Consider the following 26,849-nt stretch of genomic DNA (forward strand, 5'->3'; position numbering starts at 1 on the left):
TTCAGGATGTAAATTATTAAAAAGCTGTTTTCAATTGCCTGTTAAACATTGTGATACCGCCGGTGATTTTCCTGTAGTCAGTTTCAGGGTATTTCTGTACATCAACATGAACCTCAGTAACTCCAAATCAACCCATTGACCAGCCATCTTTTGTAATGCAATTTTCTGCTGTTAATATGCATCTTTTGGCCATGCCATTTTTGGATGGACGGTATGGAATGTTAGAACATGTTGATTACAATTTTCTGTCACAAACATATGAAACATCTCTGAAGTGAAAGTAGTATCACATCAAACACAATAACACAATACTCTCAGGCAACCCATTAACCATAAAGATAAAGTATATTTATTACACTGAAGTTGTCACGGAACCAATTTGAAAATTTGTCCACAACAATGAATAATGTTTTTCCATAAAGCAGTCCCAGAAACGCAAAAATTTATCAGCATTTGTTGCTTTGGCAATGACTGTTGCATTACACGGTGCAGCAGGCTTTGGAGGTCCTCCACTGTGTCTCATAATGGTAAACTGCTAAGAGCATCCGTATTACCTAACAAATTTCTAGGCTGGTACTTAATGATGTAAGTATATAAAGAACGAAACAATTGCCATCTTAGAATGCAAGGTTATAATAGTCCTAGCATAGGTTTATTCTGATCAGAAACTGGCTTGTATTCTGAAAATTCTTAATAAATGGTGAAACTCCTTCCTAGCAGGTATTTCTGAAATGCCACAGCAAAACCTTCTTAGTCAAACTGCCCATAGTTACGTTCAGTCTCCAACAAGGTTCTTGAAGCAAATGCAACAGGCAACTCTTGTATCTTTTTCTCCTATACTGTCAAAACTGCACCCAACCCATATGGACTTGCATCTCAAATCAACAGTAAAAAAAGTTTTCCTTCATCATAATGGGCCAGCACAGACTGTGATTGCAACAATTTCTTACAATCTTCAAAATCCTTCCTCTCCTTTCTTCCAAACTTCCAGACTCCATCTTTCTTTAGTAAGTGATGCATAGGTTCTGGTATATGAGCCTTGCCTTTTAAAAATTACTGATAGAAGTTTAATAACCCTAGAAAGGCTTTTAGTTCTTTAGTTTATTGCTTGGTTATGGTCATTATGTATCGCCTGAACCTTCTCTTCTGGCTGAATGCCATTTATATTAACTGCGAACCCTAAAAAACTCACATGGAAAACACCAATTTGAAATTTACTTTCATTTACATCACTACCATTCTAAGAAAAAAATCCTTTAGTCTTGCATGGTGTTCTTTACAATCTAGGAACACGGTAATTCCTTCAATCCCAGCTAAGAGTTACTCCATGAAGTTTTGGAATGTTTCTGTCTACCTTGAGGTAGACACTGTGAAACCTGCTTGGAGCCAAAGTCTGAATAGTCTTTAAACAGCACTAGGTGAAACAAGAAATATTGTCAAGAAAGGTGAGATCCATTCTGTTATGGACAAAGAGTGACTCATGTGGGTTAATCACTGAAACCTACTTAACACAGGCAAAAAAATATGTATCAATAGGTAAAGTAACTATCAATTTGTTTATAAAATTTATTTCAAACATAAATGCTCTCATAAATATAGGCAAATGGCATATTAATGAGAATAAAGGTCACCAAAACACTTAAGCATACAAGGCATGCAAAATAAACCATTAAATATAATTACAAATAGTAATTAAACAGTGCTTGCAAATACAGCAATGTTAATCGTTAAGAAAGAGTATATAAATATTATACATTGATGCAACAATTTAGCAATATAATCATTGAGTAACAGGTGCATAGAGTGCCGAAAATAAAATATATATATATAATACTGAAAGCAAAATATTCATTAAGGAAATCAGCAATAAAATCTCATGGCGAACAAGGTTCACCCCATGACCATGCTTATAGGTACAAAAAGATAATAAAAGCCTTATGCCCAAACGACGCATAAATAAACACATGTACATGCCTTGAACTTTAAATTAGAGCACATGTACTAAAAATTTCATACTCAATAAAAATATATGTTTATCATAGTACACTAAAAAAACGTACATACAGAATGTACGCAAAAAATGATCAATATTAGTGCATGGGTATGACCTAAAGCATTGACTCAAACATACATGGTGTGCAATGCTGAAAGCATTGCAGCGTAAGCTTTGATAGGGGCATAGAAAAAACTTTTACAGTTACGAAAGCAAATGTGCTACAACATTGCACACCACAATAAGCAAGAATATTAGCGAAAATAGCAAAAGTTAATACAACCCGAAGAGGCAAAATTAGCAGGCGAAAATAGCCAGGTAACACATACTTTAAAGTGTCCACTAGACTCAGGAAGCATCAAAGGGACAGATTACCCTGCACGTAATCCCACTGGACACCAAGAAGCAGACTACCAAAGTGCCAGAAAACCCAGTACGTTACACATAAGGCTACAGAAAATTTTAATGGAACTGTATTTTTTTCAATCATCCATACCTTGAAAAGGAATTGCCATTGTACATTGTACATGAGGGGCACTAAATTTTTAAATACCAGCACACTGCTCTACATAACAGTGGGGCCTTTGAGTGAAAGTGAACTATAGAAGGCCCAAGGTAAGATCAAGCTTAGAAGTCTCTAAATTAAAGTATTTTAATTATATATATATATATATAAAATGTAAATTTTAGACTTTATATTAAAGGCAACTATCCTATGTGAAACCCTTTCAAGCATTCAAACACAAAATGTCAGGAAATTTTACATTTATTAAAAAAAAAAATATATAACAACTGTGTAATTTATGCGTATGAAAAAATACAGTGCGAATTTCTAAAGATAAATTTTAAAAGAAAAATTACAAATCATTTGGTAATCACTTCAAGCAATGATGGATATTTCAAAGAAATAGTCTTTTTTTATATTGATTTGTTGATGTAAAGGTGAGATTGCACAGTTTATTTTTTTTTGTAAATAAAATATAATTGTAAATCTAAAGTTTTAATTTTTTTTTCAATTCCTGCCATTAAAGACATATCCATTTCCATAGCGGAAATTACCAAAATATGTGGGATAAATTAAATCATGTTTCATTACAATTGCTATAGTAAAAACCAACAGTTCATAAAAAAGAGGCAATACCCATCAATAACCCACGTACCTAAATTAATTTCCTTTTCGGTCTATTTGCCTCAGATAACCCAGTCGTATCAGTTCTAGCAAGTACAGCTACAGAAGGCGCTGAGAAATAACAGTGAACTCCGAATAAAGCTTGAAGCAGTGCACTTACTTCATGTGGTAGAGATGCTTGCCATCGAGAGCGCTCCACACAGACACCGTCTGGTCCAGAGAAGAGCTGATGATTCTCGTGTCGCCGGCAGAAACCAGCTGCAGCACCTCTCCCTCGTGGCCCTTCCACGATGCAACCACCATGCCGGTGCGAACATCCAGGATGGTGAGACTGCCCGTGGACTGACCCACTGCCACCCAGCTGCCACTAGGCCCCACCGTCACGCAGCGTATGTAGCCCGCTGGGTTCACCGACACCTGCACAGCCACACGCCATGCACAGCTAACGCTAGTACAGTACAATTACAGTTTGTGTGCAAGTTATATGATTTAAAATTTATATTGTAGCAGCAAACCACGGTCTGATTACCATTTTTGTTTTGTTTGCTGGGTGGATCTTTAGGTTTCACAATGTTATTAGTAATGAACAGAAACAAGGTGTGATTCTGTCTGAAATATAATTACTTCAAATTTATTTAAGGAAAATTTATAACAGATAGAAGAAAATATTAACATACAATATTAATTACATTCTTAAACAGCTCTCAGGTATATTCAGAAAAAAAATTATGGGCCGGCCGTACATGAGATTATAAAAAGTTTCATTTACTAAAAATACATAAACCAATAAAAAAATAAAAATATATTTAAACTATCCCAGTTGAGGTATGTACTTAAAGTCCAGAAATTATGTTTGTATGATTAACTTTTTTGACGGGGTGATTTAAAGAAAGTTCAAAAAAGGGCCAAAAGATACAGAAGCACCGGAGGTCGCGGCTTCGTTTCCCGGAGCTCACGCGGGAACATGATGCCAGGGCGCTTGTGTCCTGTTGAGGAAGGGAGATGAAAGTGCCAATTCGGCGTCTGGCTCTCGGACCCTGTCAGACAGGGAAGTTGACTTCTATTTACAGATGCATCGCCAGCCAGGAACTGGATCCCGCGATTACGCGGCTGGCACGGTCGTTTTCATCATTTAAAAAGAAATAATTTAAAAGAAAAATAACTATTACACTTTGTACTACGCAGACGGACTAACTACTTGAAAAAGATTATAGGGATAGCATCCCTTATTTAGGCGACTACATAGTCGGTTGCGGCCGGATGGAAGTCTTGCAGTGTCTCGTCGACTCGCAGATAATCGCAAAATGGTCCGTCTGCAGTCGCAACGCAAAGTGTCTCGCGAAGAACCGCGTCTCGTAATTAAAAGTAACTGTTCTATCAAAAGTGGAGGGTGGGGGGGGGGGGGGGGGGGGACTGGGTGTCCGGACTGAAAGGTTCCGAAGTTTCCCGAGTGGGCGTCATAAAAAAACTCTGACTGATGTCTCGAAGTTGGTAGCACTGGCCGCCTTTAGCGCTACCTGTTGAGGGGTGTCTGAAATAAATAAATAATCAACTCGCCCAAGGCGTCTGCTTTACCAAAGGAATAAAGGGGCAGTCAGGTGCTACACTCTGGCGGCCTACAGGATAAGTTGGCTGGGAGGTTAGCGAGTTTGCCGCTAGATATCGTTTGCGGTCCATCTTGGCACACACATTTTTTATGCAAGGCGTCCTTGGAGACGGTCGCTGTCTGCTGGGGTTTCTGACCGGTCATTGGTCTTAGGCGAATTCTTAGAACCGAGAGGGAAGGGGGGTGGACAAAAAGTGCAACGACGCTGAGAACGAGCGTCTATGACGTGCTTTTCAAGGAGAGAACCTAATACGTATTCGTGACGGTAAAGGCTATGGTCAGCTCGTCTCTGAGAAATGGTAACAGCTCGTCCAGAGCTGCTGTATGCAGTTTTAGTCATGAAGTGAAGTAACGTTACAGGCATGGGACGTGCCTGTAAGCGAGGGAAATGTCAAACTGGCTGCCAGCAAAGTATTAGATCTGCAAAATATCAGATATGTCTCTGGGAAAGGTGTTTCAGACTACTGGCACAAAGTTTAACTTAGGGGGTACACCAGCCTAACAAAGTGTAAATCGCCCTTTAGTAACCAAATTATAGGGCAAATAAAATTTCCAAAAATAATTTAAAATTATAATAAAATTTAAAAAAAAAAGTGTCGAAATACCAAATTTCCGGCACAATATAAAACTAAAAATTCAGTTTCTATTAGTGTTAAGAGGCTTCAGAAAAATGGGTGTAATGTGCACGATACATATCCACAGCCACATATGTGGCCATGCAGCAGTGTTTATGGGTCTCCCTCATTGTCTCATCATTGGGAAATGGCACCGTACAAAAATTATCACATCAATCTCTACAGGTTTTTGTGACACAACTGTGGTCAAAATTTGTTTTTACATTTCTTACGCTTTCTACTGCAACATTTCATTCATGACAACGAAATAGCCTGCTGTCTTTTCTCTCTTGGGGAAGGCGGGAAGGGAATCATGGGTATAAAAAATAGCATTATTTTCCTTTGTATTTTTTATTAGATAGTGCTAGGGTGAAGGGATAGGGATGGAAGGGCCATAAAGGAGGAAGAGGGGAAAGACAAAGAACATCAGTGCTAGTTCTTACAGGGCAATAAGCTGAGACACGGACCATAAAGACTTCACTTGTATTCTACTGGAGACAGTTATATGGCGCAACTCATATTCCAGGGCGACCATCACAGTGAAAATGTGAGCTTTTTTGGCTCAAAACTAAGGGTGCAACCCAGACGAAGGTGTGACCCTTCTGCATATAAATAAGGTATAAAATCTTTGTAATTAGAGTTAAGTTTTGTGAAATTTCTGTTTCATGTTTTTAGTAACATTTTCATGCTAAATGGTGTATTAACTTGCATTTCAGTGTTATTTCAGTTTATCGCAATTCATCATATAATCTTGTCCTTACTTATAACAACAAAATATGCCATATAGTGTAAGCTCTAAAAAGACACATTTATAAATTAAAGTATATTGTGGATTGACACACCAATGTCCTTGGGATATAACATTCTTTTATAAAAAAATAGTCTCTTATCACCTTAATTAAAATGTTTATTTTAGACTATTATGCCAAATCTAGACGAGTACCTATTGCAACAAGTTTATTTTGTCTAAATACTCTGGTACACCGAATAATACTGTAATGATACTGCACCAATGCACTGGTTGAAAGTACGGTAAAACTCGCATAAGACGTTCCCGTATAGTACGTTTTCCTGATTATGAAGTTCACAAAATTATTTCCTTGATCACTTCCATATATCTCTCTATGTTAATTTTTCCAACGTTTACATTTTAGATGTGTTCAGTGTTTGTGGAAAAAAATAAAATAATAATGTTCATCTTTAAACTTTTAAAGTATAATTATCGTTAATTTTTAAAAATTAACTTATTTCCGAACAATAACGAAATAATTTGAACTTGCACAAGACCACCGAAACCTTTTCTAGATGCCGCACGCTGTTAAAAGTGTATTTTTCGACCAACCATCTGCTTGCATTCTTTATAGACTGAGAGGCTGTACCATCTGGATGCCTTTTTTACTACAGTAGAATCCCGTCGATGCGACCCCCCTCTGATGCGTCCATTCCGTTTATACGACCGTTTTTTGAGAAACCGTGAAAAATTTGAGCAGAGAAAGTCGAAAATTTGAGTAAAATCGGCTGAAAAACAAGTCTTTTACACTTTGTTGGGCGCTATGTGTTCATGTTTATCGTGGCGAGCGCTGTACTGTAAGCAGGCAGGCATACAAAACACGGCTAAAAATAGATACCAGCCCTCTAGACTGTCCACGCTAGCCAGTACCGGTAAACTGCGCGCATCATCACCTGATAGCATCTACGTGCACGTCTATTGCCGTCCCGTTCCCGTGCCTTTGTCTTGCGACTGGTTAGTGTGATCTTGCCGGCTGCATCTCAGGTGTCACTGGCCACACAAAGCTGTGTTCACTGTGTTAACGACGTCGCCAGGTGTTTGGTTCTCGGCTATTTTTCTATAACATTGCTGACTTCGCACATACGCAGATAAACAAAAAAAAATTGCGTGGAATTATGCTATACACCTCGGACTCGCATACCCCGAACAATGGGTTCCGATAAATACTCGCGCTAAGTGTACTCGCGTCACGCGAGTTCAGCTATGCTAGCCGGCTGGTGGTTATTTTCGTTCAAAACGTGGCGAAGTAGCTTGTGTGGATCAGGTAGAAAACATTCGGCTATAAACGAAAGATAATATAAGAACAATGCTATCCTGAAATGCTGTGACATGTTTTTGGAGTAGATAATAAAAACGACGGACCGACAGGATGCGCTCCCACGCTTGCCGTCAGCGATGTTTATTTTGACAGCTCAAGCAATTATCTTTTCCACGTCCCTTCACGGCGTAAAAAAAAAAAAACACGGAATGCAGATGGAAAAGTAACTATGCAGTAAAATAAATATATTTACGGCCCTGCTAAATTTTTCTATTCAATAAAATTCAAGGTATTAGTGATTTTTCAGCAGAAACTGCTGTGTGACTAATAAACAAATTGTATCATAATAACTTATAAAGTATTTATTAACAGCGAAGGACAGTCATATAAGCCCATTAAAATATTTATTTTACCGAGAACGGACTATACAACTTGGCTTTTGTCGCACGCGGTGTGGGAGGGGAGGAGGTTGCTGACAGTTTCTCATGCAGAAGGTTGAAATAAGGGAGGGAATTTGTTGAAATGTTAGTCGGAAAAGGGGGATGGGGGATTTTTACATGGTTTGTGGCTCTGGGAGGGATGAGCCTTGAATTAGCAGGGGATGGAGAGGTAAGCGTCACGTCACGTATGACGTCAAGCCGCCGCTACCGCCAGCCTGGCCGGACGAGTTTCTTACGCTCTCGCAGAAGCTACCTACCACAGCGGCCTTTTCGTGCGGGCGGGTAAGATAACACGACAGCTGAGACGGCTTTTCGTGCGATAGTGGACGCGCCGAGCTCGGCTAGACACTGCCCGAGCGGCATTCACGTGTATGTATCCGACGATGCAGTGACACCCCTAATTCTCTATTGCGACAATTCCGTTTATAAGTCCGTTTTTCCGGAAACCGTGAGGGGTCACATCAGCGGGATTCTACTGTATTTGTGTTATAACACGTGACGAATATGTAGCAAACCATATTTACCACCAGCCATTACTAGATTTTTTTGGTTTGCGATCTTTTTAGGTGTGATTTTATGGTTGTCAAGCATAATAACTGTTTAGTGTTGTGGCAAACAGTGCATAATGGCATCTACAATTAGTCGAGTACTCATTAAACGGAAGGTGTTATCGTTTTTAAAAAAAATTAAAATAATATCAGAAGTTGATGCGAATCCTTTGATACCAAGAGTGAGTATGGCTAAAGAACTCGGGATGCTGCCGTCTACTTTGAACGGAATTAGGATGAAACGAGATCAACTTTTGGCAACTAATGTTTCATCAAAGTGTAAAAAAAATTAAGATTGGTAAATTCAAATAAGTTGAAATTTTACTCTTGGCGTGGGAAGAACAGGGTGGGGGCACTAGGAATTCCGACGAACGGCCCAATTTTAAGAGAGAAAGCTGTACAAATAGAAAATAACCTAGGTGTTGAATTTCATTCTTCGAATGGCTGGCTCGACAGATTTAAGAACAGAGTAGGAATTGTCTATAGAACTGTAAGTGGGGAATCTGAGTGTGTATGATGATACTGTCCAGAGTTGGATAAACACAAAGTTTCCTGCCATCATAATGGACTTTGAACCAAAAAATGTATTTAATGTCGATGAATGTGATCTGTTTTTCAAAATGCTTCCAGACAAAACCTTTGTTTTAAAAGGTGAAACATGCTATGGAGGCAAAGAAAGTACGAAATGAGTGACAGTGTTATTGGATGCCAACATGGATGGCACTGAAAAGTTACCATTGCTGGTAATTGGGAAACCAAAAAAACCACGGTGTTTTATCAACATAAAGAGTAAAGACATTACCGTGCAAGTATGCAAACAACAAGTCTGCATGGATGACAGGCAGCATTTTTGAAGACTTTGTGAGAGCGTTGGATGCAAAGTTGGGTTGCGAAAATCGGAAGATTTTGCTTTTCGTGGATCACTGCCCTGCTCATCCCTAGGTAATATCCAACCTTAGAAATATCCAGATTCAACTTTTCCCACCAAATTCAACATCCAGGCTACAACCCATGGATCAAGGAATTATAATACAGTCAAACCTCTCTGAAACGACCCCTCACGGTTCCCAGGAATAGGGTCGTAATAGAGGGGGAGTCGTAATAGATGTTTTCCGAAATTTTCAGTTGATTTCAAACCCCCCCCCCCTTCAAAAACCGCTACTCGCTAAGAAACCAGCCGTACAATGGCAGGATGCTGTCACTCACAATGCTAGACGGCTTCGCTTTAAACCCACTTCAACCTTCATGACAAGTCCGTCGCCCTACAGGCCACCTCTAAAGAAAATATATCAAAAGACAGTTTATTTTTACTGGTTAGTTTACATGTCCTTTTTTTTGCTTGCCGTAGTTAAATACAATAGAACCCCGATGTCACGAACCCCGGAGTTAACGAAGCAGTGATTTTACGAATACATTCTCTGGAACCGTCAAAAAATTGGACATTTTGACCAAAATGTGAAAATCAGAAGAAAAAAAAAAAAATTAAAGATCATTAAAATCTGTTAATTTTAACACACAGCGTATTTTTGTGTCGGCTTTAATACTTCCAATAATGTTCATGTAAGAATAACAAAAAAAATAATGGGACATTTCCTTTAAAAATATGTCAGTGGTAGGTTCTGCAACGCGAGTGGGCGCACATGAAGCTCGCCCGGCTGGCTGGCGGCAGCAGCTTCATGACGCATAAACTCACCCCTCCCTCTCCTCGTTAACATTCTTCAAGGCTAGTTCATCCCTCCCAGACACACAAACCATCTAGTGTCCTCCCTTATAACACCCAAACTTCGCTCCCCTTTGAAAAACCTTCAGTGAGAAAATGCTCTTTTCACCCTCCCTTCTCCCGTAAATTTTGGCTATTATGAATGGGGTACTAAAGCTGTGAGGGAGGGGTAAGATCGTTGTACCGTATTTAATCGCATAATGTCCGCCAGCGCATAATGTCCGCACATTTCTTTTTAAATACTTGAAATGGAATTTTTTAAAATCCGCATAAAGTCAGCACCGGACAAAGCATACTTGGCCACCCCTGAAAGGCACAGTAACAGGATGTAAATTTACCGACGCTGTCAACAATGCTTTGACCTTGAGTTGTTCATTTCTCCGGAGCGGTCGCTGAGAGGGTTTGTAGCGTGGTGAAACTGTCCACACAAGCCAGTACACGTCCCACAGACGCGCGGACAAAGCAACTGCAACATGTTTATCTAACATCGCGTTTGCTGAGAGGCTTTAATTTTGTTTTCATGTAAGATATGATACGCAACGTACAGAAAACGTCAGCTGTAACAGAATGGACATACATAAATTCTTACATGTCTGGAAGACCAGGGCCGGCGCGACCATATAGGCGAACTAGGCAACCGCCCAGGGTGCCAAGTAGCTGGGGGCGGCGCAGCACGAAACATAACAGCTGATATAATATGTTTAACGATTATTGAAACTAGATGAAAATGGATTTTTGTAACAGTTTGGAATGTTTATATTGATATAATTAATTAAAGCCCACGGTGACCTGTTTATGATTTGTAATAGTAATAAGTAAAAAATAAAAAAACACAAGCCTGCTTACATTTGATTGTTGACAAAATCTTAGGCTTACGTGATGTATTTTGAGGCAAGGAAAATTTTTTTTGGGGTGTCCGGCCGGAGGAGGGGGGGGGGGGGACATTAAGGCTTTTCGCCTAGGGCGCCAATTTACCTTGCACCGGCCCTGAGGAAGACAAGGCTCTGCTTTGTTTTTGTTAAAAATTCCTGCTCAGCCTTTTCCACGCTCTGCACTCCTTCCCCCGCTTCAGTCAAGCAGGGCAGGAGGGGACTCGCATGCACAGACATCTGCCGGTAACTTTTTTTATACACACTTAGGGCAAGGGACAGGGAGGGAGGCTCGCCGGCGCCAGCTAATGCAGACATTAGACATCTGCCCCGTGCCATTAGTGGCCATCTCAATGAAAGATTAAAAACATATCTTTTCATGCAAAGCGTTTATTTTGTGTAGGCTGGCTGCAGCTTCTGAACGTAAGAGCGCACACGCGAGTGAGAGAAGAAAAAAAAAAAGAGTGGCGTCTTCCACTAATCGCCGGCACCCAATTATCTCGACACCTGTCACATTTCTCACGTCCGCTGCAGAGGGTCGCCAGTCACCAGCGCTCTGCGAAGAAGTGTGCCGCCGTTAATATTTTTCAACTGGGCCGAGGGAAGGGTGCCAATCTTACGAAGCAGCGATTTTACTAATGCAATCCGCGGAACCGTGAGCATTTGTAAAATCAGGGTACAAATAAACTAATTATGAGAGAACAATTTTTTTACTCTGCAGAAAACATGTAAAATTTGGAGGAAAAAAAATTTGTTTTCGGACTTCACCTCATAATGTCCGCACCCTATTTTTTTTGTCAAAAATGTAGCTAAATTACTGCGGACATTATGCGAGTTAATACAGTAAATATTTTTGGGACCCTCCCTCCCCTACAAACACGCCCAAAAAAAAGTATGTCAAAATATGTCACTTTTCACACCAAGTTCGAGTTCAGTCATCTCTGGCAAGGAATTTACAAGCTTTCAAACTTAAATATAAATGTATTTTAATAGCAAGGGTCCTATGAAAAGGAATAAACTGAATAAAATCAAGCTACTGTCACCAAACAAAGCATAAAACGGCCCAATGTGTGATCGCTTCGTTATTGCTCGCGCGAGAGGCGAGACGTGGAATGTTAGAAGATTGATAAATTTAGGGGCGACAGACGGCAGCAGTGTGTTTCCTGCTAGGGGAATAAGTGGCGTAGGCTTTTCTTTTTTTATGCTGGGTGAAGCGACCTTTTTCTGTCAACCCACGGGAAAAGATAATTGCTTGAGCTGTCAAAATAAACATCGCTGCGGCAGTTAAAACAAGTCGAGGCGGGCGTGCATCCAGTCGGTCGCTGTGTATTGTCAACCGATAGTAATCAAAATCAAAAGAAACCCAGCAGGTAGCTTTGCCTTAACTGCATACCACACTAGACACTCGCAAAAAGTTAAACGTAAACACGTTGCCACAAAAACGTAGAATTTGTTAAGTGCTGACGGCGGTCGACAGGAAGTGGTATCTATTTTTAGATATGCGCTGCGGCAGTACAGCAATAAAGAGATACGCAGTAACACGCTATTCACAACAAGAAACTTATTTTCTGTCCGATTTTCTTCGGATTTTCGGCAATTTTTTCACGGTTCCTCAAAATGGGGTTGTAATAGAGAGGTGGTCGCAATAAATGGGGTCGCAACAAAAAGGTTTTACTGTAATTCTGAAACAGCATTTTTGTAAGCGCTTGATGTTACGACTTATAACAAGAATGGTACCTAAATGAGTGGTTATAAATTGAACATCCTGGACACCATGAATTTTATTTCTGCTTCATGGGAAACGCTTGACTCAACCATCATTAGCAATTGCTTCAGAAAAGCAGGCTTTAGTGCTCAACAAGTAGGGATGGGTCGGTACCGGTTCTCGATTCTTGGTTCCTACGTTTCTCAGCATTTTAACCGGCATTGAGAACCGCAGCTAAAATGCCGGTGCCGGTACCGGTACCGGCAGTATGGCAAAACCCTTTACGAAAATAGTCCTTCACTACAACTTAACTGCAGCATGAAATGGCTCAACTCACGTCCAATTCACATATGAATGATTTTTTTGGACTTCTGTGGAATAATATTAATCTCTAACTATAAAATAAATTACACTTGAAAGTATTTAATATTCCTGTCACATCTGTAAACAAAGTAAGTTTTTCAATCAAAACATAGCAGTTGAAGGTGCCATAAGATGTACATAGTTCAATATGTGCAACTGTATAACGTGCCTCAGCAGAGAGATGAGAACAGAAAAATGCCATTTTTGATTCATTGGTTTTTAATAGGCAGCTAATTGAGTCATTGAAACATAAGTATGGGTGACTGGTGTATTAAAAACAATTAAAAGTGCCAATTCCATAGTATATTTGTTTAATAGAATTGATGATTTATTTTTAATATTTCCGTAATAATGTTCGGCATTCTAAAATTTTATGCTTTTTGTGCAGTGCTGTGGAGTGCAAGTTCACTGCATCTGCAGCCATCTAGCAGAATGGCTAGTAACAACTTTCTCTTTTAGGCAAACAGGATTGCTTTGAAAGTGGCACGTCTTTGTTTTTAGTGTTAATAGTGTTGATGAAGATCCTGCGGGCACATGATAAAAAATAATGTTATGATTTATTTTATTTTTTTATTTAAAAAAAAGAAATGTGGTGTATGGATGTATAGATGTATGTTACTATTGACTGGTGAAACGAAATGCTTGTTGACACTTGTAAAGTAAAATTATTCTGGCAAAATAGTGCAAATTGTGTAAGAAGTGGCATCAGAAGTGTGGCAGTAATTTACTGTTGACTGTGCAAACAAACTGAATTCGATGTAGACAATAAGTTTGATGGACAATTTATTATTTTAATTCTTTGAAAATTCACCATAATTTAATTTATTTCCATTATTGTAAGATTTTCTTTTTATTCATATAATTTGAAGAAAGTTGTATGTAGATTTCTTGAGGTAATTGCTAGATTAATATAGTAAATTTAACTTTTTTTAAGTGTTCCCTATATTATTTAGAATTATTTTTCACTAATACATATTACATTTGTAATATGTTGGTGTGTTTGCTGAAGCTTGAAAACTATACTTAACCTTTTAATTTGTTTTGATAGCCTCTTTAAATACTGAAACATTATGCCAATGCATTTCTTTGTAAGCATACAATAAAAACATTAAGGACAGAACAATACAAACAAATTATTATTTTCAGTGTTACAAACAGTAAATTGTTAAAGATGTAAGTCTTGTAAGTCTGGATAGAGGCTTTTTAGTGCTTTTTTTTGTAGCCAAAACAATAAATAGTTTTTTACTTTAAACCCCTCATAAATAATGTGTGAATAATTTTTATTTTATTTTTTAAGTCATAACCGAGGACCGATAACCGATAACCAATTTTTAACAACCGGTACCGATCCAAGAACCGGGAAAAAACAGGAATTGACCCATCACTATCAACAAGTTAATGATATTTTCCCTGAAGAAGCTTGTGAGGACAGTGAACTAACTGCATGTGCTTCTACATACAGTGCAAATTAGAAAACTCTACAAGAGCAACTAAATTTTTCATGTACTTTTGAATATTATGTCTCAGTTGATGATGCGGTTCTACCATGTGAGCCACAAATCATCAAAGATTTATGTGCACAACACAAGGATTTAGCTGAGGATGAGACTGGCGATGGTGACAGCGATGAAGGTGATTCCACTTCCATGCCAACTTACTCCGAAGCACTTGACCACCAGTGTGGCGACGATAATTGCCAAGTGTAATTTTGAGTTAAGCAGTATGTCATTTGAGTAAAATATGTTTTTATGAAGCAAATGTATTTCCCTTTTAAGAAGTTTTCCCTGTAAAGGTTTTAACATCCAGTCCCTTGAAAAAAATCTTAAAAAGGTTTTACTGTAATTAGGACTATTCAGATACTGATGTTTGGTACCAGATAACAATCAATATTCAGCTCTTGGTCGACACAAAGGTAATCAGAACAGGTATTAGGTGGTCTCAGAAAAAATTGATGCACAAAATTAATGTTTTTAAATACTTGTCTTGGTTAAAAGGCATATTTCTATAAATAAATATTTTTCTAAAAATTCACTAAACATTCTGTTGATTTGTAAGCGGCCGTAATCATAATCCTATTGTGCAACAAAATGATACATTGCATCATTAGCTGCCCACCTCGTGAACGCTAGCCGACTGCGGGCGAGCCAAGCAAGTTATCTGGTCAGCAGGCAACATCGTGACGCTGCAGTGACGTCATGTCTAGCTGATGTAAGGACAAAGAACCGTTCCTTCGCTCCCCCCACTCACAACTTGTATTCCACTTCCCTTTATATTTAAGTTTACAAGACTTCAAGCCTCTGAAAGGAAATAAAACGCTGCTCTTTCATAATGAGTGAAACATTCTGAGGTAAATATTCTGACATGGACCTTTTGACTCAGTGATTTATAGGTCAAGAGAGTTTTATTCAGAGCCAAGCAATAAATAACATCTCACCAATGGCGATCACCACTGTTGTGGCAGAAATTCCTTTCTCACACCTTGACAGCTGCCCTTTTTCCACCTTTTGTCATTTCAATCACAGCACTGCTACAGTTCGCTGCCCAATACATCTTGGAACTCTCTTGGCACAAATGTCACTTGCAAGGAAAGCAAACTAGAGCTACACCAGTTCAAGCCTGTTAAGGTTATGCATATAGAAGCTGGTTATTCAATTTGTAATACACGATAAATATCAGATTCTAAAAAAATTTTAACACCAAATTAAAAGGGAAACGTATCCCGTATTCCGTCTACCGGGAACAGGGGTAAATTTCCATCATTGTCAACAATCTGTCAGCTAGCACCAGTACAATACAAGAGAAGCAACGGGCGGCGGCGATGGTTCAGTCAGCCTGGGTAGGTGCGAGGGAGTACTGACCCTCAGTTCGCTCACGAAGGAGCAGGTGCGAGCGTCGACCAGCCGCAGCGCCACGGCGTCCGTGGTGGCGGCCAGGAAGGCTGTGCTGGGGGCCGGCATGGCGCGCAGTACGTTCACCTGCAGCGACTCCAGCACGCCCACTGCCGAGCCCAGGAAGGGGTCCCACAGGTGCACCCCGTAGTCGCAGGAGGCCACCAGTCGCACGGACTCCAGCCAGGCCAGCCCCACCACGGCCCGGCGGTGGCCCGCGTACGTCCACTGGCAGTGCGACACCGCGCTGCCGTCGCCCTGCCGGCAGACGCGTGCCGCTCACGTCACCTCTCCGGTGCCCCTCCGGCTGCTTTGCATTGGAAACATTCCATTGAAACCTTTATTCACTTCATTCAATGCGGCAGTTGACACACACAGAAGAAACAAGTAGTGTATTCATTTTGAAGCCAACATCTGAGAACAGAACATTATATTCTGAAATGAGACAGATGTGAGACTAGTTTTTTGTTTCCATTTTCTGTGGCCGTCATATTGTCCTGCTATTCTTAATTGATTCTATGTTGTGTTGACAAAAAGAGAACCTGCAAGCCCCTCCTCTCCCTCTTAGGGCCGGAGTTCAAAATAAAAACATTGAGTCCATATACACAGTTATAAAATATATTAATAAAATTATATTTTATATTTAATTTGGTTTTGTGTGTCATGGATAGTGGGGTTATTTGAGATGGACAACATTATAATTGCCAGGGAAATCTAGAAAAATACTGGTCACTGCCAATGATAGCATAGAACCATCCCAGTGAGTTATTTCATAAAATACAAAAAACCAAAATTATGATAAATAATCTTAAAAGTAAACCAGAGCCCTCCCAAATGCAAGTCCAATGTTTTAGTGTTGTCTCCCCACCATGAGCGCTTGCACAGTCATAACTGTGAAATGGGAATTATAAACGTTATCCTTCGGGCATGGAAGATAACGTTTATAATTCCCATTCCACAGTTTTTATTTTACAAGAGCAAGTGGGCCCCCTCAGGGAGGGGTTTTTTGATTCTGGGGGGGGGGGAGGGGGACTCGGGTCCCCCTGCCCTGCGATCTACGCCCATGGTCACCACCCTCAGTACATAAGACTAAGACTAAAATGATAACAATAATAATAAATATTATTTTATTTATCATTTGAGTGTCTGCTAAAAGTCATAGCCTTAAATAAGCAGGCACTTACCAAATAAATGTTAAGAACGCGAGAGACCAGACAGCGATGCCAGGTTCGGAGTTTTCGATCGCTGAGCGGCCTTGGTAATTCCGCGGGCCGCCGCGTGAAGTGACGTGAGAGAGTGGCGCTATCCTCAATGCTATGGGCGTCGTGTCCGCCCGGGATGACGCGACTCATCACAGCTGTTCTTGTCAGTTCGAGAAGGGCGCCACAGACTACTTAAGCAGCAACGCCGGCCTCCACGATAGTTTTTGGTGTTGGAGTTCCGAGACGGTGAATGCCGCATGAGTGCTGCGCTTGCGACGAGATGGACGAGTCCCGTCACAGTGAGTTCCGTGAGTGCCGCGGGTGCGGCGAGAGTTTAGCAACAGAGTCCCGCGACGGATTTCTGCTGTGAATTTGGCAACCGAGTGTGGCGAAAGTTCCGCAACAGTTCTGAGCAGATTCTGAGTGAGTCCCGTGACAGTTCCGGAGTTCTGAGAGTTCTACGTGCGAGGGGAAGTGCTACATCGGAAGAGAATGAGATATCCCCTCGAGAGTGACAAGACACGGAGCGACGGGATCGAGAGTGGACTGAGTGGCGTGAGACTGTGTGTGTGGACAGGTGCGAGGTAAGGGTTGAGCCACTGTTGAGTCTAGCTCCAGTGAGGAGTGTGAACTGTGGAACTTGACTGTCATTGAGTAACTTGAGAATAAATATTTTTAAGTGCAAGAAAATGCTGATTTAGTATTTTTAAGTAAGATTATGTATTAATTATTAGTGATGTAAATATAAGTAATCAATAAATCTGTAATAAAATTTTATTGGGCTTTCCCCTATGAGCCCATTTCTCCCCACATCATAAATCGTAACAATACATAGTCATCATACAATCACATTTATGAACATTGAACAAAACAAACATAAAATAAGATGACATACACATGACAAAGACACAATAATAACCAAAACAAAAGAAACAGAAAAATTTCATTATTTTAAAATTAATTAGGGATGGGCCGGTCGAATCCCTGAATCCTCGAATCCCACCGAATCTCTAGTATTCGAAAGATTCGAAATTCGAGGGAAAAGATTCGGGATTCGAGGAAAAACATTGATGTAAATGTAGTACTTTAAAAACTTAAATGCTTACAATTTACTTGGCCTGTTTACGTTTTCCTTGGAACACATCCTATTGAGGTACAGTAGAACCTCGTTAATACGTGATGGTCAGGACCGAGATAATCACGGATTACCGAATTTCACGGACTAGCGATTAAAAGCCCGGAAGGTCTTGTCAAGCTTCTCAGACACCGGCGTGCAGCTGGGTTAAGGACGTTCACGGTAAGGGCCGGCAGTCTTCGAATTAGTTTCTCGGCTTAAAAATGTCTAGCCATTAGTTCAGGGTCATTTACAACAGCCGAAGAGAGAAAGATAAGATCGTGCTGACCTTGCACCTCCCCCCCTCCCCATCGTACAGCCGAATGCCAGCCAGACACGTCACTCGCCAGGCGCCTGCCGTGCGTTGGCGGGTGGAAACAAACAAAGGGAGACGGGAAGCAGACGTCAGGACATCCCCCTCAAGTTTAAAGAGTGACAAATGTGACAGCTGAAAGGGGGGCGACACAAAGGGTCAGTACAAACAGCGTTGCAGAGTTTGGCGGCCCACGTGATGGCTTGTAGTGTTTGCAGGCCGCCGGCCGGCGTGACGTTAATTTTAAGCGCTGACAATTTTTACTTCTCTTTTTTTCTTCTCTTTTAAATCGTCCCGGATTATCCGATTCCCGAATTAGCGCATCACGGATTAACAAGGTTCTACTGTATTGTACTTTATATTCGTTATTATATAAAAAAAAATTATGAAGCATGTACTGATTTGGGAAACTTACTTTATATTCATGAACATGGATGCATTGTCGCTACATTGGCATTAAATAAGGCATAAATCACATATGTATTCTCAGAATATGCTAAAAAATAAAATAAAGCACATTTAGGATCTAGACTAAATATGAATCTTGTTTTTTTTTTAAATAACTTTACCCGAGAAATCTGTTACTTAGTAATACAACAATAATGCCGACTTTCATCACATTTACGGTCGCACATGTAGTAATAACAATGAAATATTTAATGACAAAAATTAATACATTACACAATTATTATTTTAATAGCAATTCAGTTTTAAATATTCTGATACATTCTATTTATGAATTTTTTTAGGACCAAGTTTGGTTTGTGTAGACTACCAATGTTAAAATATGTATTATCTGAGAATTCCATGATGGCCAACCAATGAATTTGTTAGCCAATCATTTTGAGCAACATAAAAAATAACTAATATTAATATAAAAAATTTTAATGGGCAAACTAGAGAAAACACCCCGCCACTTTTAACTTTGGGCATATTAATCATTATGCTTTAGTGAGGCTTAATTTTAAAAGACGCACAACAATATTTCTTATGACCTAAAACCATTGAAGCCAAGATGGCGCCTTTTAGTTTCCATTAAATATTTCAGGAATGCATTTACCTTCATTTGGGACTTTAAACAAATGTCAAGTTGGTAACTACATAATATTGTTCCGTCGGATGTTGAATTTTGTTTTCCGATTTCCGTGGATACATGAATCACTGTAATCACAGATAATGCCTGAATGCCTTAAATCCACCAAGTCGGATTCTACATAGATGAAGTGACCAGATTCTTACGTGATCCTACAGTTAACCCAGAAATAAACATTCTCGAATACTGGAAAACTCAGTCTGCGTGTTCACCCAGGCTACATAAACTGTCCAAAAAATATTTGTGTTCACCACCTGCGACAGTGTTCTCTGAACGTTTGTTCAGCACTGCAGGAAACATATGTGACCAAAAACAGAATCGTCTTGATCCAGACCGTGTCAAATACTTGTTTTTTTAAATAAAAATTTAAAGGGTTAAATAATTCTGCATAATGTTTAATTTTTTCTCTTAACTTATAAATTATTTTATAATTAACCCTTGAGAACTGGATTCGGATTCGAGGGGTGGATTCGAGGTACTGTTTGGGATTCGGATTCGAGATTCGGATTCGAGAAAAATGGGATTCGAACCATCACTAAAATTAATTCTAACTAATTATATACAATTAATAAAAAATATACATAAAGTAGTTTCTTAACTACAGTAAAATAATCTTTTAAGCAATCATTATACGTAATTATCAGTGAAATGTTTGGACAAGTCATTGTTCCGTACGTTGTTCTAAATAACTCGGATGTTCTGTGTTTGAAAACAGAAACTCCAAGACCAATTTTGTTTAATTTTCTGAGCTGTGACACACATTTGTAAAACAATTTATCACAAAATCATTTCACTTCTAAACTGCAATGTATGCGTAACCACTTCTTTTCTTGCATTTTCAAGTCTATTTGAATCAGTACTAGTTATTGAGTTACAGATGACTCAGCCATACTCTTATCTAGATCTTACTAAAGAAAAATAGACTAAGCTCAGTGTCAGGAGAGGTAGCCAAATAAGTACCTAAAATATTTTATAAGCCCTAGTATTTTGTTTTCACTTGCAATTATATTATCAACATGGTATTGCAAGTAAAGTTTTGAATCTAAAAAAAAAATACAGAAATAATGCATACACTGTACTTTCTCTATAACATGTTGTTGATTACATAGTTAAAATTTTCTGTATATATATTTCGAGGATACATTATGATTTTAATTTTTTAATCTTAGTTACATTTAGTTTTATTCCATTAGTTCATTAGTTTGGCACCATTTAGATAGATGATTTATATTTTCTTGCATCAACATGCAATCACTCGAGTTCTAATGGTATACAGTTGTAATTTTTTTTTTATATAGATCATTAGCGAAAGCAGAGAGCTCTGGTATGATGAATAAGTACGTTAACAATGTCATTTATGAAAATTACAACTAAAATGGGTAAGAGTTCACTTAGAGGCATTATGATAAAGTAATCCCCATTTGTACAGGAAAAGATCTTTCATTTAAATAGCTACGAACCCAATTAGTGAAACAGGCATTCAAACCAAAACTAGTTAATTTATCTACAATTTAAGAATGACTTCAAGTAACAGATGCTTTACTTAAGTCAAGATATATAGCATCCACCTGCTTGCGAGATTACATTTTACCATAGGTGAAATTAATGAATGCACATAAATTTGATACAAAACCATGATGACAGTACAATATTAAATGGGATGTATGAAAAAAAAATGTTAATGTACGATTTTTTCAAAACTGCAAGTTAACAGCTCATTAGGTATCTGCCTCGTTTATGTTTATTTTCAATGATTGAAAAAATACAGCTAGAAAAAAACAAGATAGGATGACACTAAAAAATTTTTTTAAACATTACTATAGAAAGTAATAACAATGAATAGAAAACCCTTATAAAGGCACAGGGCTGCCACTGTTTCTAACTTAAATCCTGGACTCATCACATAAAAAATCCTGGAAAATCCTGTAAACAAAGTATAAATCTTGTCAAAAATCCTATAAACTTAAACTGGAATCCTGAAAAATCCATGTGATAAAAATAGAATAATTATAAACAGAAATTTGAACCAGGAAGCTTACCAAAAATGTATTCACCTTAGTTACTATAAAACTGGTAAACTAAAAATAGCCCATTAGAATAGCAAAGACATTTTTATAATTTACATTTTTAAAACAAACTCTTGAAACATAACATAAGTCTATAAAGTTTTTTCTAACCAATCAATTGTTTGCGGTCATGAAGCTGGCTTGTATGTTTACGTGTTCACATGACAACAGTTGTAGCTATCTTGGAATAATACTTAGTTACAATAAATACTGTATTTTACTAAAAAACTCAATTAACTTTTTATAATTTCTTGCTTTCTTCCTCATCTGAAGAGTGGGCTTGAATTCACCCTTTTGATTCCTAACAGGTACCTGCATCAATGCATATACCAGTGGTGACTGCAAAGACGACTGATGTGCTATTTTGATGAGTTTCAATTAGCTATATAATGCTTTTGCCAACTTGCGGAGTGTTGGAAAATGTGGTTTGCCATTTCTCTCACACTTGGACACTTTGTGCCAGAAAATATCAATAAAGATAAATCCTTCAGTGAATTTGCAAAATATTCAGCATTCAAGGAATCATGTTCATCATCATAAATTACATTCGGGAAAGCTTTGGTAAGATTTTCCACTTTCACCCATTCTCTACACTCTTTCTTGGCTGGGTCAAAAACATCTATGTTTTGAAGAACATGATCATGTAGTGGCAGAACGCGATATAGCTCTCTGGTCTCAGTTTCATAAAACTTCCTTATATTGTTGAAAAATCTACTTGTTCAGTTGAGGATATTTTGTTCTCTGCTAGGAATGTACAATCGGAATGACGAAAGAACAGGGAAGCATGAATCAGGCTACTTTTCTGAATAACACCTTATAGAAGCATGATTATACTGGTTGATTGGTGAAATATCTTATCAAGATAATCATTTGTCTTCAAACTGATATTACGTATACATTTAAAGAATAAAGAGAGAAGTTCACGTTGTGTTCACAATCTATTCTCCCTTACAAGCCTGTTGAATAATAATACCTATTTTTGAGCGACCACAATGATTTTTCCTATGTCATTGTCTGGGAACATATTTGGCACTAGTTTAGCAAAGTTATCACTTTTGATAGGTTGTTTTCATTAACAAAATTTACCCAATGTAACTCGGCACTAACCACACATTATTTACTTTCACTACAAAACTGAACGGTGATGAACTCTATTCTATGCCCCCCTGAGATTTATTTTGTGGTATTCGGCAATGCAGTGACGTCGCATATCATTGAGCCTCCAGTGAAGCATCCACTTACACACTGATTGTACGAGAGCCCACCACCAAAATTTTTGATTTTTAGCAATTTGGCCAAAACTGTATAAAATTGATTCATTCGATTACCCTAAACAAAAAAATACTGATTTCAGAAATTTTTCATACAGCATCTGACCTGACTGCATTTTCAAAATTGTTAACAAATTTTACTGAACTTTATCAAAGCAATACATCTGAAAATTTGGAATGTAGTTGAATGATAGATCTAAGATGCCAGTAGTGTAGTGCGAACCCATGGATCCATTTGAAAAAAAAATGAAGAAAAAAATCATAGCAAACTGTCTGACAATATGTTTTACTAGTATACTTGGGTCAATTAATGCAAAAAAATAAAATCATTTTTCAGAAGAAAATCTGAGCACCTACTATTTTGAGACCATTTTCAAAATGTTATAAAATTTTACTTCTAACAAAACATTACGTCTGAAAACTATTGGACATGATAAAATAAGTTATCCAGATGTAAAAAAAAATTGATATCAGACAAATTTTTTGCAACACCTTTCTGATCAGACAACTTTTTAATATTAAAAACAAAATATCATTAAAAAATTGCTAACCAGTAACTTCAACTTCAGAACAGACACCCACTCCATGCACTACCACCTCCGCGGTCAAAAAAGCCTGCTGCTGAATGCGCTGTTGCAAATCGAAGGACAACAGCATAACAAGTAAATAACAGTTCTCAACAAAGGAGCATAACAAGCACCGAGGCATTCGCCGGATGACTTTGGGATGTTCTTTTCGTTTTTTGGGATTATAGGTGATATCGAAAATGCCTGAAAACAGTGTTTTGGTAATCCAATTAGTTATTCAAAAGATTTAAATAAAGAACTGAATTGGGTAGCTACAACACAGATGGGTAAAATCGTGACATTTTTGAGAATGTGCTCAGTTCAAATGCTATGTGCCAAATGTCTGGGGGAAGGGGGGAGAAATAGTAATAAAATGACAAAATCTAAGTACATTTTTAAAATAAGCAGTATTGTGATAGCACCATTTGTATATTTTTTTTGACATAGAAGAAATGGACCCCCACAAAGCTGTGACTTTTTGACCATTGCTACCCACCCAGTCGAGTTCAGGAACATCCTATCTAAAAATGTTATGTGGTTTTGGCCATAAAATGATGAGACATGGTTTTGGACATGGGCTCTTGTATTGTAACTATACATTTTTCTTTAAATAGAAATAAATTAAAATACTTATCCGTAATCTGTAACTCATCAAATCTGACAGTGATGAACTAGAAAACATTATAAATAAAATACAGTCAAACCTCTCTGAAACGACCCCTCACGGTTCCCAGGAATAGGGTCGTAATAGAGGGGGGGTCGTAATAGATGTTTTCCGAAATTTTCAATTCATTTAAAACCCCCCCTCCCCCCCCACCCTTCAAAAACCGCTACTTGCTAAGAAACCAGCCGTACAATGGCAGGATGCTGTCACTCACAATGCTAGACGGCTTCGCTTTAAACCCACTTCAACCTTCATGACAAGTCCGTCGCCCTACAGGCCACCTCTAAAGAAAACATGTCAAAAGACAGTTTATTTTTACTGGTTAGTTTTCTGCTTGCCGTAGTTAAATACACTAGAACCCCCGATTTAACGAAGCAGTGATTTTACGAATACATTCTCGGGAACCGTCAAAAAATTGGACATTTTGACCAAAATGTGAAAATCAGAAAGAAAAAAAAAGAAAAAAAACTAAATGAAATGAAAGATCATTAAAATCTGTTAATTTTAACACAAAGCGTATTTTTGTGTCGGCTTTAATACTTACAATAATGTTCATGTAAGAATAACAAAAAAATAATGGTACATTTCCTTTAAAAATATGGCAGCGGTAGGTTCTGCAACGCGAGTGGGCGCACACTAAGCTCGCCCGGCTGGCTGGCGGTAGCGACTTCATGACGCATAAGCTCACCCCTCCCTCCTCTCGGTAACATTCTTCAAGGCTAGCTCATCCCTCCCAGACACACAAACCATCTAGTGTCCTCCCTTATAACACCCCAACTTCTTCACTGCCCTTTGAAAAACCTTCAGTGAGAAAATGCTCTTTTCACCCTCCCTTCTCCCGTAAAATTGGGCTATTATGAGGGAGGGGTAAGACCGTTGTAAATATTTTCGGACCCCTCCCTCCCCACTAAAACACGCCCAAATGAAAGTATGTAAAAATATGTCACTTTTCACACCAAGTTCGAGTTTAGTCATCTCTGGCAAGGAATTTACAAGCTTTCAAACTTAAATATAAATGTATTTTAATAGCAAGGGTCCTATGAAAATGAATGTAGAATCTCGCTGATGCGACCCCTCACGGTTTCCGGAAAAACGGACTTAATAACAGAATGGTCGCAATAGAGAATTCGGGCCAATTTCCCCCCCCCCCCCCCCCTCCAAATATATCCAAAATCATAAAATACTCACGCGCTAAAGGAATTTGCGTCACGCGAGTTCGGCTATGCTAGCCGGCTGGTGGTTATTTTCGTTCAAAACGTGGCGAAGGAACTTGTGTGGATCAGGTAGAAAACATTCAGCTATAAACAAACAATATAAGAAAAATGCTATCCTGAAATGCTGTGACATGTTTTTGGAGTAGATAATCACAGCGACAGACCGACAGGATGCGCTACCGCTCTTGTCGTCAGCGATGTTTATTTTGACAGCAAGCAATTATCTTTCCCACGTCCCTTCGCAGCGTAAAAAAAAGAAGAAAAAAAAACACATTGGAATGCAGATGGAAAAGTAACTATGCAGTAGAATAAATATATTTACGGCCATGCTAAATTTTTCTATTCAATAAAATTCGAGGTATTAGTGATTTTTCAGCAGAAACTGCTGTGTGACTAATAAACAAATTGTATCATAATAACTTAAACTTATAAAGTATTTATTAACGGCGAAGGACAGTCGTATAAGCCCATAAAAATATTTATTTTACCGAGAATGGACTATACAACCTGTCTTTTGTCACACGCGGTGTGGGAGGGGAGGAGGATGCTGGCCGGACGAGTTTTTTACGCTCTCGCAGAAGCTACCACAGCGGCTTTTCGTGGGGGCGGGTAAGATAACATGACAGCTGAGACGGCTTTTCGTGCGATAGTGGACGCGCCGAGCTTGGCTAGACACTGCCGCATTGACAGTCCAGCTCTCGCCAAGATAAACGTGAACACACAGCGCCAAACAAAGTGTAACAGACTTGTTTTTCAGCCGATTTTACTCAAATTTTCGACTTTCTCTGCTCAAATTTTTCATGTATCTCAAAAAACGGTCGTATAAACGGAATGGACGCATCAGAGGGGGGTCGCATCGGCGGGATACTACTGTACCAAATAAAATCAAGCTGCTGTCACCAAACAATGCATAAAACGGCCCAATGCGTGGTCGCTGCGTTATTGCTCCCGCGAGAGGCGAGACGTGGAATGTGAAAAGAAAGATAAATGCGGGGGAGACAGGCGGCAGCCTATGTGTTTCCTGCGTGGGGAATAAGTGGCTTTTTTTTTTTTGTTATGCTGGGTGAAGCGACCTTTTTCTATCAACCCACGGGAAAAGATAATTGCTTGAGCTGTCAAAATAAACATCGCTGCGGCAGTTAAAACAAGTCAGCACTCGGCAAGAGAAACGCAGTAACACGCTACTCACCACAAGAAACTTATTTTCTGTCCGATTTTCTTCAGATTTTCGGCAATTTTTTCACGGTTCCTCGAAATCGGGTTGTAATAGAGAGGTGGTCGCAATAAATGGGGTCGCAACAAAAAGGTTTTACTGTATTAAAAATCATAAATCATAAGAAATTCCCAAAACTAAACTTATTCCACTTGTTGACCGTAGAAAATTATTATATGTACTTTTTGTCTGTACTTGTTACTATTCTAA

At 38.7% G+C, this 26,849-nt stretch overlaps 1 protein-coding gene across 1 annotated transcript in view; it reads right to left on the minus strand.

The window, feature by feature from the left end:
• The window catches only part of LOC134531630 (WD repeat-containing protein 81), a 203,950-nt gene that overhangs the window by 20,014 nt on the left and 157,087 nt on the right, over window positions 1–26,849 (minus strand). Inside the window, exons 23-24 of the mRNA XM_063367388.1 lie at window positions 15,894–16,181; window positions 3,283–3,539 (exon numbers count right to left, since the gene is read on the minus strand). Coding sequence (XP_063223458.1) covers window positions 3,283–3,539; window positions 15,894–16,181 — 545 coding nt within the window. The remainder of the gene's footprint in view (window positions 1–3,282; window positions 3,540–15,893; window positions 16,182–26,849) is intronic.

This window comes from Bacillus rossius, chromosome 5 (assembly GCF_032445375.1).
Source record: "Bacillus rossius redtenbacheri isolate Brsri chromosome 5, Brsri_v3, whole genome shotgun sequence".
In the NCBI taxonomy this organism is placed as follows: domain Eukaryota; kingdom Metazoa; phylum Arthropoda; class Insecta; order Phasmatodea; family Bacillidae; genus Bacillus; species Bacillus rossius.